This window comes from Salminus brasiliensis, chromosome 1 (genome assembly GCF_030463535.1).
Source record: "Salminus brasiliensis chromosome 1, fSalBra1.hap2, whole genome shotgun sequence".
NCBI lineage: Eukaryota > Metazoa > Chordata > Actinopteri > Characiformes > Bryconidae > Salminus > Salminus brasiliensis.
Genome location: NC_132878.1, coordinates 62,340,213 through 62,355,674, shown reverse-complemented (window position 1 = coordinate 62,355,674; position 15,462 = coordinate 62,340,213). Strand labels below are relative to the sequence as shown.

General features: G+C 40.0%; 1 protein-coding gene across 1 annotated transcript in view; it reads left to right on the top strand.

The window, feature by feature from the left end:
• The first annotated feature begins 6,230 nt into the window (after nucleotides 1–6,230).
• rgs6 (regulator of G protein signaling 6) overlaps nucleotides 6,231–15,462 on the top strand; it is a 97,565-nt gene continuing 88,333 nt past the window's right edge. The window contains exons 1-2 of the mRNA XM_072685345.1: nucleotides 6,231–6,566; nucleotides 9,813–9,929. Of these exons, the coding sequence (XP_072541446.1) occupies nucleotides 9,846–9,929 (84 nt within the window). The 5' untranslated portion in view covers nucleotides 6,231–6,566; nucleotides 9,813–9,845. The remainder of the gene's footprint in view (nucleotides 6,567–9,812; nucleotides 9,930–15,462) is intronic.

The following is a 15,462-nucleotide window of genomic DNA, read 5'->3' as shown; positions in this document are numbered from 1 at the left end:
TGTGTGAAGGTGTGTTGTGTAAGGGGTTATTGTTGTGATGAATACATGAATTACACGGGCAAGTATAGTTGACCTTATCTGAGATACTTACTTAGCAGCCCTTATCTACACACTCACACTCAGACTGGCTTGGCCCTTCAGTCTCTGCACTCAGAGCTCGATTACCTGGCCCTCTGATGCTTTACAGCCACGTTTGCATTTATGAGTCACATCAGACTGGGCTGGACTGCTGGGGGGCAGCACAGATGTGGTTTCTCCTCCACAACTCTCCACAGCCCTCTCTCTTTCTCTGCATCCCTTCTTCTTGCATCATTTCCTTTCATCTAGAGTTGAGGAGAGGAAGAAAAAAAAAATGCTCTTAATGCCCAGACACCATGAGGCCTCACTGTGGGTGTGCATGAGCATAGTGGTGCTACTAGCCCTCTCGCAGCTAATTGAGAGAGAGAGAGAGAGATCAGGCTGCCTTTAACATTTGGTTGTGAGAGATGTTATCATCCTTAAACTGCAGGATTATTGGTTGCAATTCTCACAGCTGAGAAAGAGAATCAGTACCAAATGTATCAGTGTCACATATGTCGCACCTGGTCCCAAGCCCGCTTCTATGAATTTTAGGCCATAGCTACCACTATTGATCTATATTGAGGATTATGTCTATGATAACATTGTTTAAATGTGTGTAATGACTGCATTGTAAGCTGGATGTGAGAGATATGGAAAAGCTAGATTGTTTGTTTGTTTTTGTGGTCTTTTCCCATGTGCTGTAATAATATAGGTGAGGGATATGACAATGAAATGTAGCATCAATACTGGGACATTTCCACTGTGTGTGTTTCAGTGGTGTGTATGTGTGTGTTCACTGCATGGATGGGATAAAAACAAAAGCATGTGTCTAACACAAATGGTAAATATGCTTGTCTTGTCTTGTCTTATTTCCAGGCATTTTACCAAACAAAGCTGAGTTACCTGTATTTGCTGGTTTGACTATGAATGGCATAAAGTCAACCAACAGCAATGTGAAAGACTGCCAAGCCTGCCAAGACAGGAAAGCTGTGATTGACCGTTAAGGGTTCAAGAGTTCAAATATTAGTACTGTGTTGTTTAAATCTGATTAATGATTTCTTTGCATTATAATTATTATAGTAATGTATTTGTATTACTTGAGCAGTTGTTTTTGAGCAGTTGTCCTTTCTGTAAATAAATAAATGCCCTAAATAGCAAATATTATTATTTGGAATTTGGGGGAAATATTGTCCATGGTTTTTGAAATACAATGCAAATGTTAATTTCTTGTAACACATACATTTATTGTAACATGCCTATAAATAGTACAACCAGAGAAACAAGCTGATAATTAGCTGTATATGTATGTAAATGTAAATGTATGTCAGAATGGAGAGAACATACCAGCAAAAGAACTAAAACTACAGTGATCGGCTGCTTGTTGTAAAACTGCAATATAAAAAGTAAAGAAATTCCAGTGTTACATGAATTTCTTACCAGCTTCATGTTTTGTTTATATCAGTCTTAAGTAGTATTAGACTCGGGCTACATCTGAAGTCCGCTCTCTGCAGTCTGCATTCAGTTTGAATGATGAAATGCACCCAAATGGCCTATATATTCATGAGGGATTTGTGGAACACATGGCTGAATCTCATGTGGCTCTTTGTTAAACATATGCCCCAGTTGGATGCCAGTATTTTAAGGCCTGACGTACTATGAAGGTGATTTCCTCCATCGGAATTCTGAATTTGTGCTGATTTTAAACATTTAATGACGTTACGTCCTAATGTCAGCTCATCTGTCTGAGCTGAAGCTGAAGCGCAGTTGGGTCATTTAGGTCCAAAAGCACACAAGCAAATCGATGCTTTGTGACATTTTTTGACTGTTCTTGACATCGTATCACAATTTCATGATGAATAGACCAATAGAAATGCTATTTTAATTTTAAAGTTGACATTTTGGAAATACGTTTTTTTTGCTTGACGTTGCTGAAATATATTTTGCCATGGATTAAAAAAATAAGAAATCTAGACTGATATAGTGGTGTAGTCAAAGTCCCTATTAAAATGCTGTGGCTGGACCTGAAACACACAGTTCCCACTTAAAAGCCTACAAATATCACTGACACTGGGTCAAAATCCCCCCTCGCCATTGTAAGACACTTGAAACCAAAGCAGTTTTTGATTTTCAAATAGTTGAACATTTATTTATAACTTTAATATATTATTATATAATAGATATAAGAAGTTATGAATTAATTTAGTTTAGTTTGTGCCATTTATTGTCATATTTTATGTTGTGGACATTTTATAAAAGCAAAAAGCCACGCATGCTGTGCGTTACTGGGTTTTATAACAGGTAAATGTGCAGTAACGCTTGGATCTATGTGACTAATTGCTTTATTTTTAAATTAAATAAATTTCCTTAATAAAATGTTGTTGTTTTGTTGGTTATTGTCTATAATATTCTATGAAGTCTCTTTGATGTCACTTTAACATTGAAAACTAAAAACCTTTTAATCAACACAAGACATTTCTGATTTGTTAGACAAGCTTATAGGATATAAGTAGCAGATATTAGGAAAAATGGGGTCCTTGGCGTTATTGTTACATATTAATGTATTAGCTTCTTTAATACACATCATCCGATACGGTTGTCTATTTGGAAAATATTGTTATGTAAAATTTTATCAGCACCACCTGGAAGTGTGGTTTATTTCTTAGTAATCATTATGAAAGATTCAGTAAGCAACATAAAACTTATATTAGTTCATTCATGTCTTCTTGGTAATAATACTTGCGTCTGGATGGCTATAAAATCACAGAGAAGCTCCTGTGAAAGAGAAAATCAGCCCAGAACCCCATGTATATCTAATTCCCTCTGATCCTGTGCGGGTTTATGTACGTTACGCAGTTAAGAGTGTGTGTTAAGGGGTTACGGGATTAATGTAGAGTTGTGGTTCTGCTTGCTGACTTCATTCCCAAATGTGCAATGACACAAGATGTTGCTTCAAAATCTGTGCTGTTTATTGTTGGGGTTTGTGAAAGCTTTCTTTTCCTGAGGCTTGTTTGGCTTGGTCATTTGTAGTAATAGCTTGCACCAGTGCAATAAGCCTTCTGCTCCTCATCATTTTTCTTACTATACCAGGACCAATCAGCAGATCAGCATACAGTGCATGTTTTGGTGGGTAAGCTGGCTTCTGAGCTTGCGCTAAGGATGAAATATCTAATGCCAGCTTTTCGTACAGTCATAGTCAAAAACATTGGCACATCTGCACATAAGGAAAATGCATCAGTTCTCCCAGAAATGTTGCATTTACAAATGTTTTGGTATTCACAGTTTTTTTTCCTCATTTGTTTTCATGGAAACACAAAACAGACAAAGTCCATTCTGGTCTTATTCCACACAGAACTACAGAAATAGACTGGATTACTGGCATCTTTCCTAAAATGTAAGCACTAATTGGATGAGATAATGGATAATGTGATGAGTCTTTCATTTGTATTTGTGGCAAGTAAAAGGCTGGCAATATAGAAATCGCACCAGTTCAACCAGTTTACATGGAGAAACGCTGACTCTTGGTCTTTTTTCTAAGATGCGATTGCCACAACTGTGGAAGCTTGGGGACAATCTCAAGGCCTAATGTTCCTCTGTGCACTGTACACAACGTCATTAGGATGTTTACAGCCAATGGCATTGTAGCTAATCACCCTGGACGTGGACGGAAGAGAAAAACAGCAGGAGAAGACAATCTGAAAGACATGGAGCAGTTGGCAAAAGAAGAGTGGTCCAAAATTCCAGCAGAGATGGGTAAGAAACTCATTCATGGTTACAGAAAGTGATTGATTTGAGGGTACGCTACCAGAAATGAAGTTGAGGTCCAGTCCATTTCTGGTGTTCAGTGTGGAGTGGTCAGATTTGACTTTTCTCTCATTTTTGTGTGGCGTTCCAGTGCAATCAAAAAAAAAATAAATAAAAAAAATACCCATGTGACTGTGTATGACTGTGTAATCTGTATCGCTATCTGTTATATGCTGTGGTAACCCTGTATGAACTCCACTGTATTTGGGCTTTCATTAAATGCACTTAAATGTAGTACATGCTAATGTACTGTCACACACAGCTGGAACAGTAGTTAACTCTGTACAATGTTTAGGTCAGCGTGCAAATGTTCACCACAATGTGAATGAAGCTTTGGACCCACCTGATATTGTGTTTACACTATATTGAATGAATGTAGCCCACAAGTTTACTTTCAAGTGCAAGTCTGGTTGCTTTCTCTGCAGAGGACCTCTATTGTCTGACATGCATTTATCTGACGAGCATATATCTGATATTTGCTTCTCAACCAAAAGGAAATCGAATTGTCTTCTAAATTAAAACAAGAGCCAGTGCCTGTGTGCCTTTTTGTTTGATGTAGATTTTGTACTTGTGATCATGTGAAGCATGCAGTACTGGAAACTCATTCCACCGGTGCTGATTGTGAACTGCAGAACTTATATATATATACTCAAACATATTTGTGTAAAATCCTGTAAAATCACTCTTCCTTGACAGCATGATCAGCGTGGTTCTATTATGGCCACTTGTCAGCAAATTCACATATACGGCTGTCCATAAAGGGGAGCTTAAAGCATGAATTGTATTTACTACAGTGGAGTAAAAGTTCATTACACTGCTCAACTGTAGGGGGAGCGCAGCAGCAAAAAAATACTTTAAAGCAGTATTACATGAGAATATGCATTTCTGGGCTCCCCCTAGAGTCAGAAAGTGGTACTTGCACTTTGAGACATCCATCAAGAAGGACATGCTTATATGCATTTCTGAGCGATACAGAAGTCATTGAAAGTGAAAGAAGCATATTGTCTGACACAGTAGAGTAGAATTATGGGTTATACACAAATATAATGCGGCATATGTTTACACAGCAACAATATTTACATGTTTACACACATTACGTTATGCAGTTTTTGCGAGTGCAGTTTTTGTCCTACCCGCTTCACCAGAGTTACAGAGTGCAGTAAGCTGTAATTTTAAGGTAAATAATTACCTAGCTCTAGTTCAGTTTAAGACTATAGCTATTCAGACTATATATGCCAGCAAATCGGTAGATCCTCATTTTAAAAGGCTATGAAAAATGGGTGCCATTATTGTAATATTATATATTTAATAGTATTAGTAGTATATAGTTACTAGTATATAAAGAAGACACTGGATATGAGGATGTGTGAGGAGATATGAGGAGATTTTTTCATGTAGAACTCTGTTGATGCTGATATGTAAGCATTTTTAAGTGTATAGAAAAAGGAAATGTTTTTTTTTTTTGAGGTTTGCAGTAAAATATATTATTAATAACATGTTTTAGCACAGATTCCCACTGCAATCTGCTAATAGTGATATAATCATACATCACACACAGCACAGCTACATGTTACTGCACAGCGGTTACTGTACCACAGGTTGCTGTTAATGCAAACGTGGCTTTTTTTTAATGGCACGTGTGGTATAGTCATGAAGACACGTTTAGAAGACAAGTTAATCTAATTTGATCTAATGTAATCTAGTAAAGTTATTTGTGAAATAGAGATAATAAAAATCTAAATAAAAATGATCAAATATAGGCAGGCAACACACTGTTATTGGTAATGTGGCTTATTGTGCTAAACTGTTTAGGTCATATGATGGATAATTGTCAGCACACTGAAGTGTTTCGTCCTGTTTAACTGGATGTAGTGCAGCAGATCGAGTTAACCACCAGTGCATTTTGTCACAATGTGTGTCACAATGTCGTGATGTACAGTACGTCGCATAATATGGTGATTTAACAGTTTTTCCCATATCGACCACCTATCACCTTAAATTTGTGCATCAGATTTTGCCTGAGCTGCTTTTTTTTGCTGTATCTCTGAATGTAACCCACTGCTTGCAGTGCTTAATTTAATGCACTTAGCTAATGCACTGTACTGTGCTCAGATTATGATTAAATATTTGCAAAAGAAAAGCCTGAAATGCTGTAACACCGTGCATTAAGAAGGTCGGAGGACAGAGGAAAAGGCTGTCCTCCCTCTCTTTTTGTCCTCTTTCTCTCTGTCTAATAATAAATATGTTTCCAAATTGCTTGCTGGATAAATACAGTGAGGGAGGCTCCACCCCAACTCTCCCTCTCTCTCTCCCTCTCTCTCTCTCTCTCATATACTCTCACTCTCACATGCGCCCAGCTGCTCACATGCCAGGATCTTCACACTGTACCTGACCACTCCGCAGAGCGCAGTGACCACCCACGCTAAACATCCAGAGAGAGAGAGAGAGAGAGGGAGAGAGAGAGAGAGAGAGAGAGAGAGAGGGAGAGAGAGAGAGAGGGAGAGACGGAGGAAGGAAGAGTGCTGCTGCTCTCCTCTCATCCTCCCGCCTGCTCTTCATCAGCTGAAGCTCTGCTCCTGTCCTCCTGTTCCGCCCTCGACCTCCAGTCCGAGCATGCAGCTGCTGTTAGCCGGTTGCTAAGGCGCTGAAGCCCCGGCGTGGAGGAGAAGTGGAGGAGTGGACGAAGGCAGGACTTTGTTGCTAAGGTAATGAACGCTTCCAGCGGAGCCGAGCGAGCCGAGCGTGCGGGAAATCACAGTGATATGGAGGAGGGGAGGAGGGGAGGGGGTCGTGTATATTGCTACAGTAAAGTTATAGTAAAAAAAAATGATCTGCTCATGCTGCTGATGAGCACTTTTTGCCAGATCTTTATTGATTTTTAGTGTTTCTCTCTCTCTCTCTCTCTCTCTATATATATATATATATATATATATATATATATATATATATATATATCCATCACTCTGCCGCCCACTCCCAGTTCCCCCTTTTTTCATTCTTTCATCCCCCCACCTGTCTCTTTGTCTCTCCTTCTTTACCATCCTCATCCCTCTCTCCCTCTATCACTTTCTCTGTCTTGCTGTCTTGTCCGTCTCCTCTCTCTCTCTCTCTCTCTCTCTCTCTCTCTCTCTCTCTCTCTCTACCTGTGTGTGTGTGTGTGTGTGTAGAGTGACAGGCTGTAGTCTGGCTGCAGTGGTGTGTTGGTTCTGGGGTTCTGAATTGGTGAGTTGTGAATTGAGAGCAGCCCTCCTGTGGGGATAGGGCTGTGAGCACAGCTGCTCTTCCTCTCCCCCTCAATAACTGCACGTCTCCGTAGGTGATCTCCGGCATCAGGCTCTAGTCGAGCTTTCACACCTCACTGATTGCATTACCTTCCTTTTCATTTGGGTTTCATCTTAAAGTTGAGCACGTCCGATGTGTGTGTAATTAGCCTGAGCAGAAGCGACGTGTGCAATGCAAATCAGAAAGTCAATACCCTGTGTTGGATGGAGACTATATGCAGCAGCAGTGAAGCACAGGGATAGCTGATTTACTGTCGTGTCAAGTAGGTGATGACACACACACGCACACACACACACACAGACTCTCGAGCAGACAGCAGATGCTCAGGACCCCAGTGGGGGGAAGAGTCTGATCTGGGAGTTAAAGTGTCGCTACAATCAGCGGTTCTCTATGTGACTCTCTCTTTCTCTATCTCTCTCACACTCTCTCACTCTCTCTCTGTTCCAATTTGAAACAGCTGTTCCTCTTAAAGAAACAGCTTGACTATGACGAACACATAGAAAGCTGTAACTACAATGTGAACAGGTACAATAGGAGACTCTTTCTTAGATCTTTATCTATTTAAATTACAGTGCTCTGTTTATTTACTCACTATTCACTGGTAAAGGTGAGCGGTAGAGCAGTGTGTATATATATATATATACTGTGGCAAGCTACCTGTAGATCCTGTGGTGATCCACCTTGCCATCTGTGAAGCATGGGGGTAAATCTTTCATGCTTTAGGGTTGTTGTTGCTGCTTGTGACAATGTCAATATTGCACAAGTGAAGGAAATAATGAATTACCCGCAAACCCTGGATGCAACTTCAAATCATCTGTGAAAAGGCTGAGTGTGGAAATAAAGATGGCTTCTACAACAGCATAATGATCCAAAACAAACCTCAAAACCACAGTGGACTACCTGAAGAGACACAAACTGAAGCTTTTGGAATGGACCCCATTGTCATCTGGCCTAAACCTCATAGAGAATTTGTGGATAGACTTTAAACAAGTTGTGCGAGATGGCTCTAGGTCATCTCACAACTAGAAATCTTTTGCAACAAAGAGTGGGGAGAAACTGGTGCATTAGGATTTGCTGAAATTGACTGGGGAAAAGTCTTTCCTACACATTCACCTCCACCATTGGTGGATTTACTGCAATGTTTTGGGTCATTGTCATGCCTGATCCAATGTGAGTTCATTGTATTCTTTTTTAATAATGGTGAGCTTGCCAGACCCTGCTGAGCAAAGCAGCCCTAACCCTGCACACCAGTAGGTATGGGTTCTAGTTCTTAAATGCTGATTTTGGTTTGTGCCAAACATGTGCTGTTACTGTGTTCAACTTTGGAATCGTCTGTCCAAAGTACATTTTTTTCAGATGTTCTGGTCTTTTAAAATCCATTCCCAGACTCCTAGATATGCATCTACAGAGAGCTCTTTGGGTCTTACCATGGTGAAACCACTTCCTTCAACAATCAAGAGCAAACCAAACTAAATATCTGAGTCTGAAGTTTATGTAAGACAGGCTCCTCCAAAATCTGCTTTAACCATACCATGTTCTGATCATCTGCTGCTGATGTGCTGTGTCGTCTCGGTTCGTCTTCCTCTGGAGATGGACTTCTTATTTAAAAAGGAGAGTCTGTAACCACCGTCTTTAGTTGTAACAATGAAATATTTTATTCCAATCAAAAGTACAGTGTGGAGAGAGTCTGCCAATTCTGAGTGCCCCTCAATCTCTCTCCCCAACATAGGAATACCTTGAGTTTTTATAACCTACTACACGTCATATTCTGTTGGATTGTTCCCATATGCAGAATGTTTGCATTTCATCCATAAGGAACACTCCTTAGCCCCCACCATTACATACGTACAGGGCCCCCTTTCTTTTCCACATCTACCCCGTGTGGCTTACCATATCATTCCTCAACTCCATACCATTCCTTCAGGCCTATGAACATCTGCATAGCCAATATATACACTACATTTGTACCTGACAATAATAATAAGCATAATTAATAGTAATAAGTGTAATGCTGTCCTAACATCATTGCATCAACAATGAGTGAGGTTGATTGGAGATGAAGAGATGTTAAGTACATAAGGCTACACAAACATCAGAAGTGGACCACAAGGAACCACTACAAAAATGTGTAAGTAAAAATGGCATGCATACCAGCATATGTTCCAGACCACATCTACAACTGACGAGACTTTCACTTTTCTCCTTTTTGTTTGATATGCTCACTTATTCCTCTTTATGAAAGGTTGTATGATGTGACACAGGCTGCGTACGTCTCGTCCATCATGGCCTGTGACAGACCTGTCTCCCACTTGTGTTTGAGGCAGTTGAGCCTTCACAGAGCAATGCTACTGCTGAAGCTGTTCTTCGTAGCTGGGCTACGGTTCAGACTTAATTTCCTAATTACAATTTAATTTCTCTTTTCTTTCCCTACGCTCGGTCTCCAAATGTATCAGATGTTGCAGCGTCTTTGTCTGTATGAACTAATAAAGCTCTGCTCGCTCTCTGCCACATTGTATTGAGCTTATGAAATGTTAATCTGTTGGCATTCACGGGGATCAAACGGGTGTAGACAGTTAATTCATTGTCTTCAAAGCAGTTCATTGTTGGGAGAGTCTCTGGGAGCCGTTCCATGTGATTGATCTCTCCTCTGTCCTTCCCTCTGCTTGCAGCCGGAGTGCGTGGAGGGAAAGCAGGAGGGAGCAATGGCGCAGGCCTCTCAGGAGCAGGGGGCAGTGGGGACCGCCGACCCGGAGGAAGACTCCCCGAACATGATCGTCTACAGGAAGGTAAGGTCGCTTTGGCCCTCTGTTCAGTGTGCGGCCTCGGAGTGTGGCCTTGAGCGTGTGCGGCATGATTTAGGAAATGCTTTTAATGTAACATGAAACCTTGCATTATTCCAAATATTCCAAAATCTGCACTTCAAGATACATCAATGTTATTTTATCTCTCTAGTGTTGGGAATGTGTGCTTTCTGAGTGTGTATAGACTGCCTTCTGAGTAGGGCTGTAACAAATGATTATTTCTGGAACTAATCAATGAATCTGTTTGCTATCAGTGATTTAACTGAACTGTTATACCCTCTGCTATTTTCCCTAACGCTTCCTGTTACATCATTCAAACATTTCCATACAGAAATCTGATGTGTGGCCATATATGCACATTATATCTTACAGGATTGGGTATATATTGAACAAATGTACAAATATATTATTGTATACATTTATGCAAGTTTCATATTAGCATGACAAATGGAACATACATATATTTCTGATTGGTAGATAAATACAATTATGAACATGTATGTGATATTTGTAATATATAAGTAATGTTATTTATAGTACATACATGCATCTTAATCATTGCAGTCTGCCTTCACACACATTTGTAAAATAATGAGTCACTTTAAAGAGCTTACTGAATTCCAGCATGGTACAATAGTAGGATGCCACTATTGCAACAAGTCAGTTGGTGAAATTTATTCCCTCCTAGAAATTTCACCATCAACTTTAAGTCATATTATTGAAATGTGGAAGCGTTTAGGAACCACAGCAACTCGCAGAGGTGCATAGTGTATAAAAGTCCCCAATGCTCTGCTGACTTGATAACCAATTCCAAATCTGTTGTTAGAGCTGCAAAGGGGGACCAATTCTGTATTAATGCCTATGGATTTAGAACGGGATGTCGTAAAAGCTCCTGTAGGGGTCATGTGAAGATGTCCCAATACTTTTGTCCATATCTTGTATGTAATATGTTCAATGTATGTATCATATGTCTTTGCTGTCCCACATTTCACTTTTTTGACATTTTGTGAATCTGGCAGTTGTTCTTTACAAAGTGTCAAAATTCCAAAATGAATGAGTTTTGAATGAGAATTGAAATTCTCCAAAATTACATGGAATAAAAATATTTTTACATTGACGTCCACTGAAGGTTATTTTATCTTCTACTGTAAAGTAAATATTTGAGTGGTTTTTATTATATATTGTTAAAAATTTGTGTTGCACACATTTATTTGTATATGTTCATATATTACTGAAATATATATAATATATTTATAAATGGCCAATTTAAAAAAAAAAAAATATATATATATATATATATATATATATATATATATATACAGTGCCCTCCATAATTATTGGCACCCCTGGTTAAGATGTGTTCTTTAGCTTCTAATAAATTGAGTTTTCTTCTAAATAATATAGGACCACGATGGGACTTTTTTTCAATGTGTCAAATCAATGTAAAAATGTAAAATTTCCATATGGTCAAATGTGTCCATCACTTAAACGTGTTACCTTATTTATCCCTTCTTAACATCCAAAGCTTAACATCCAACCAACATGGCATGCTTTACACTGGGTTACTGAAGCCAAGAACAGGATTTTACTATTTTGGTTTGTTCCCAAGGTTGATTTACAGACATTCTAGATTCTTACACTTGTGGGCAATGTATGACTGCAAGGCTGAACCAAACTCAATTTAAGACCAAACAGGCTTTTATTTACAGCAGATGTAACTGGTTAAAATGTACATGCAGACAAAACAATAAACAATAGATCCCTACCTTCAAATAGAAGAAATTAATTGGTTAGACAATGATGGTCCTGTCTGATGAGCAGGTTTGCCTGGTGTTACAGGTGCTCTCCCATTGGCTGAAATCACCTCACATATTTACCTGCATGGCAACAAAAATATAAAAAGGAGAAACTGACTGAAGAACTATTTTTTTAAACCATTACTAAGAAATGCTTTGCTCAGCAAAAGTGCTGCTATTTATAAAATATTGCGAAACCTACATAAGCTTGCTATTAGACTGCTTTGCAGTGTTGGGCAGGCCACAGTTGGGGTAGATGTTATACATACTTCATACATACTTCAGGTCATTTCAGAAAAGAATTACTTTAATGTGAGAACCATTTGGAAAAGGCATATTTGGTGCAAAGGCACAAAGCTTGAGTCTAAAGTTCCTGTACGCAGTGATATTCCCCATCCCTGCTGACCATTAGGACCATTAAGATGAAAGCCTGAAGGTTTTGCTTTCTAGTGGGAATTATGGGCTTAATGGATACCATTAGCCCATACCACTTCTAAGACAACATTAGATGTCTGTTAAACCATTAGGGTCCTTTACACTGTGATATCAATCCACCGGGGAAAAAAACAAAATACCATTGCTGACCAATGGACAGCACTACAAAAGTTTCAGTGCTTCTTATCGGCAGGGATGCTGCTGCCATCCCTTCTATTAAATACCATGCCAAACCTTAATGTGAAGAGCTGTCATGGAAGTACTTCAGATAAACACAAAAGCTACAGTATGCTAGTTTGTTATTGTACTGCTATTACTCTATACAGAGAGCCACTAGGCTAAGGTGCTCACACTGCAGTTGTGAAACAGTATTTAATGAAAATACTAGATAATGGCACCATTATCTAACCCCTATCTGTGACCACATCCAGATCCTTTTTGGTGAGGAAAATTGACACTTAAAGGCATGTTATCACCAAGTATATTCTCTCCATTTTTTACTCATTCAGAACTGTAAAATATGTAGAACATAAGATCATTATTTTAGATATGGCCAGAGCATGTATAAATTAGTTGCTGTTTGAAAAACAGGGAGTGCCAGAGTCCAAAACTTGACTGTATTTACACTGATCTCCAGTCAGTCTGTATTGCTAATGCACATTGAGAAAGCCAGTCAATGCCCCAAAAACTTAATGCCAAGAAATATGAAATATGGTTGGACAGTGGTGGCTCAGCAGTTAGAGCTCCGGGCTATTGATGACAGGGTTGTGGGTTCGATACCCGGGCTCGGCAAGCTGCCACTGTTGGGCCCTTGAGCAAGGCCCTTCACTTTTACTGCTCCCCAGGCACTGGAGTTGGCTGCTCTGGGTGGGTATTTGCACACTGCCCCTAGTTCACTAGTGTGTGTGTGTGTGTGTGTGTGTGTGTGTGTTCACTACCACAGATGGGTAAAATGCGGAAGACACCTTTTGCTGTACGTAGTACAGTGACAAATATTTGCACCTTTACTTTTTCTTTTTACCATTTAAAAAAGATTTATTACATGCAAATGAGATGACGTGTGTCTTAGAATTAACACTAGCACTGTAAATCTATATAATGCACTATTTCAGTGACAGACTTACTGAATTACTCAACGGATGGAGTAGATCAATCTTTCGCTCAGAGAACTGAATAAAGTAAAGCTTTTGGGTGAAACTCTGTAGTTAACATTAATACTGGCTAACTGCAGCTAATGATTCTACGCCCCTGGGGGGTCATTACAAAGAAATATTGGACAGTAAATACACTTTTTCTAATCTTTACAATATAAGTGTTTATAGGTTTATACTTACTCTGTCGAGAAGCTAAATGTCGTGGTGGGCAGCACCACATATCAGGGTAAAATGCTAACACCATCCCCTCAGACATGGGAGTTTAACGCCACTCTGACTAAATGCTGTCTCTTTACCGTAAAGAATTTATTTTAAGAGTTTGTGGTGAGCATGATTAGATGATGAGTCTCTGTGTGCTGTGTGTTCGTGGACGGGGATAAAAGGTGGAACTAAAGGGGAAAAAATGGCTCGGGTGTTGTTGTGTTCATCGCCTCTTGAGTGCTAAAGTTGTCTTGAATCTTGACTAATGCTCCTTTTATGTCTTACGAGCTGAACAGATGCTAGTGGACGCTCCTGGGAGTCTAAATGAATGGGTTTAAGCTTGTGTAAAATCCAGGTTTGTAAATGTTTAATCATTTTAGACAGAAAGATGCTTCAACCAGGGCTGTCAGCATTTACAAGAGGATTTGTGGAGATTAAGTGTATATTTCTGATTGTTTTTTGAGAGTATTACTACAGTAAAAATACTGCAAACAGTGAAATCCTGAGTCTACGCTTATACATGCTCCCCTCTGTGCGTTTGATTACTAGTGTGTATGTGTGCGTTTCCTACACAGATGGTGGGTGGATGTGGTTGTCTCTGTCTTGTCCAAGAGGTCCTAGTCCTGTTATAGTCCTGTTAATGCACTTCCAGAACCAAGAGAAGATTCTAATCAGGGTTTGGGTGCATCATACAAACGTAATAGACTACTACAGGGGGCTTTACGTAAATGACCTGCTTATCCGTGACCTTTTTCCAGCATTGATGTTGTCTACCTACCTCCAGGCGTGTCCGAGGTTTGCACTCTATGAGCATGCTGATGACCCTCTGTTAGGCCACTGTTTGGTCCTTGGGTCTCATTACAATGGGCATGCAGTCCTCCAGAATCCTTTTTTTTTTTGCTGGTCAGCATCTTTTGGAGCTAAAGCGGGCGACGTGCGTGAATGTTGTCAGCAAATGCACACAGTGCAAGTAAATGCACACACAGTGAAAGCAGAGGCACGACTCCCTGAACCCTGCTTGTTTGATTATGGCTCACGCATTAGAATGGAACCCTCATCTTCCTCTGCCCGCTCATCTACTGTGGGCAAACAGAAAGAATGAGCCGTGGGGAATTTGCTGGGGCTGTGTTAGTCAGTTTGCGTGTCAGCATATTGAGAGCCTTCTGCTGTGCGTGTGTGTTTTTGATGTGAACGGGATACACACTGATGCAGATGCTCACATTTTTTTTTATGTATTTTATCTGTAGGGGAAGCTCATGGTTACCCATTACCGCAATGGTTGCTTGATCGTTGTGGAATTTATTGTGTAGTGTACCTAAATGTAAAGACTGAAGAGAGAGAGAGAGCGCGAGAGAGAGATGGGAAAAGATCAGGAGAGAGAAAGGGACATGTCAGGCGGCTGTCTGTGTGGTTATTTTGGGTGTTGAGATGAGTCCTCTTCTGCGTGCTGTCAGTGAGACACTGGAGGAGAGATTCATTTCCTGGGCAATGAGGCTTGAACACAGAAGAAGAGCAAACAATGCTCCAGTCGAAATCCAGCTTCCCTCTTGGTCCGCACCTCAATAAAGAACCTTCCGTGGGATCTCCTATGTGCTCAGAGCTGTCCCTCAGCTCAGTTAGCCTGTTTAAAACCTGCTTAATCTTCTAAAGAACACCAGAGGAAGCATGCCAAATTAAATGCCGGCATCTGGGTTAAGAGAACAGGCTTAGGTCAGCTCAGAGAAGTTGGCTCAGAACACCTAAGCTGGTGCCACATCACGAGGAGAAGTCGATTGGAGGTGTCTATAGGATGACTCAAACTCAGTGTTGGAAACAGCATGCTGTGTACTGTTTACTGCATACTGCAACAGTGCACACTGTGTACCAGATGCTAGTCCCTGTATGAGTGTGCAGTGTAGTAATCAGAACAGCACAGATACCATCATGTACGGT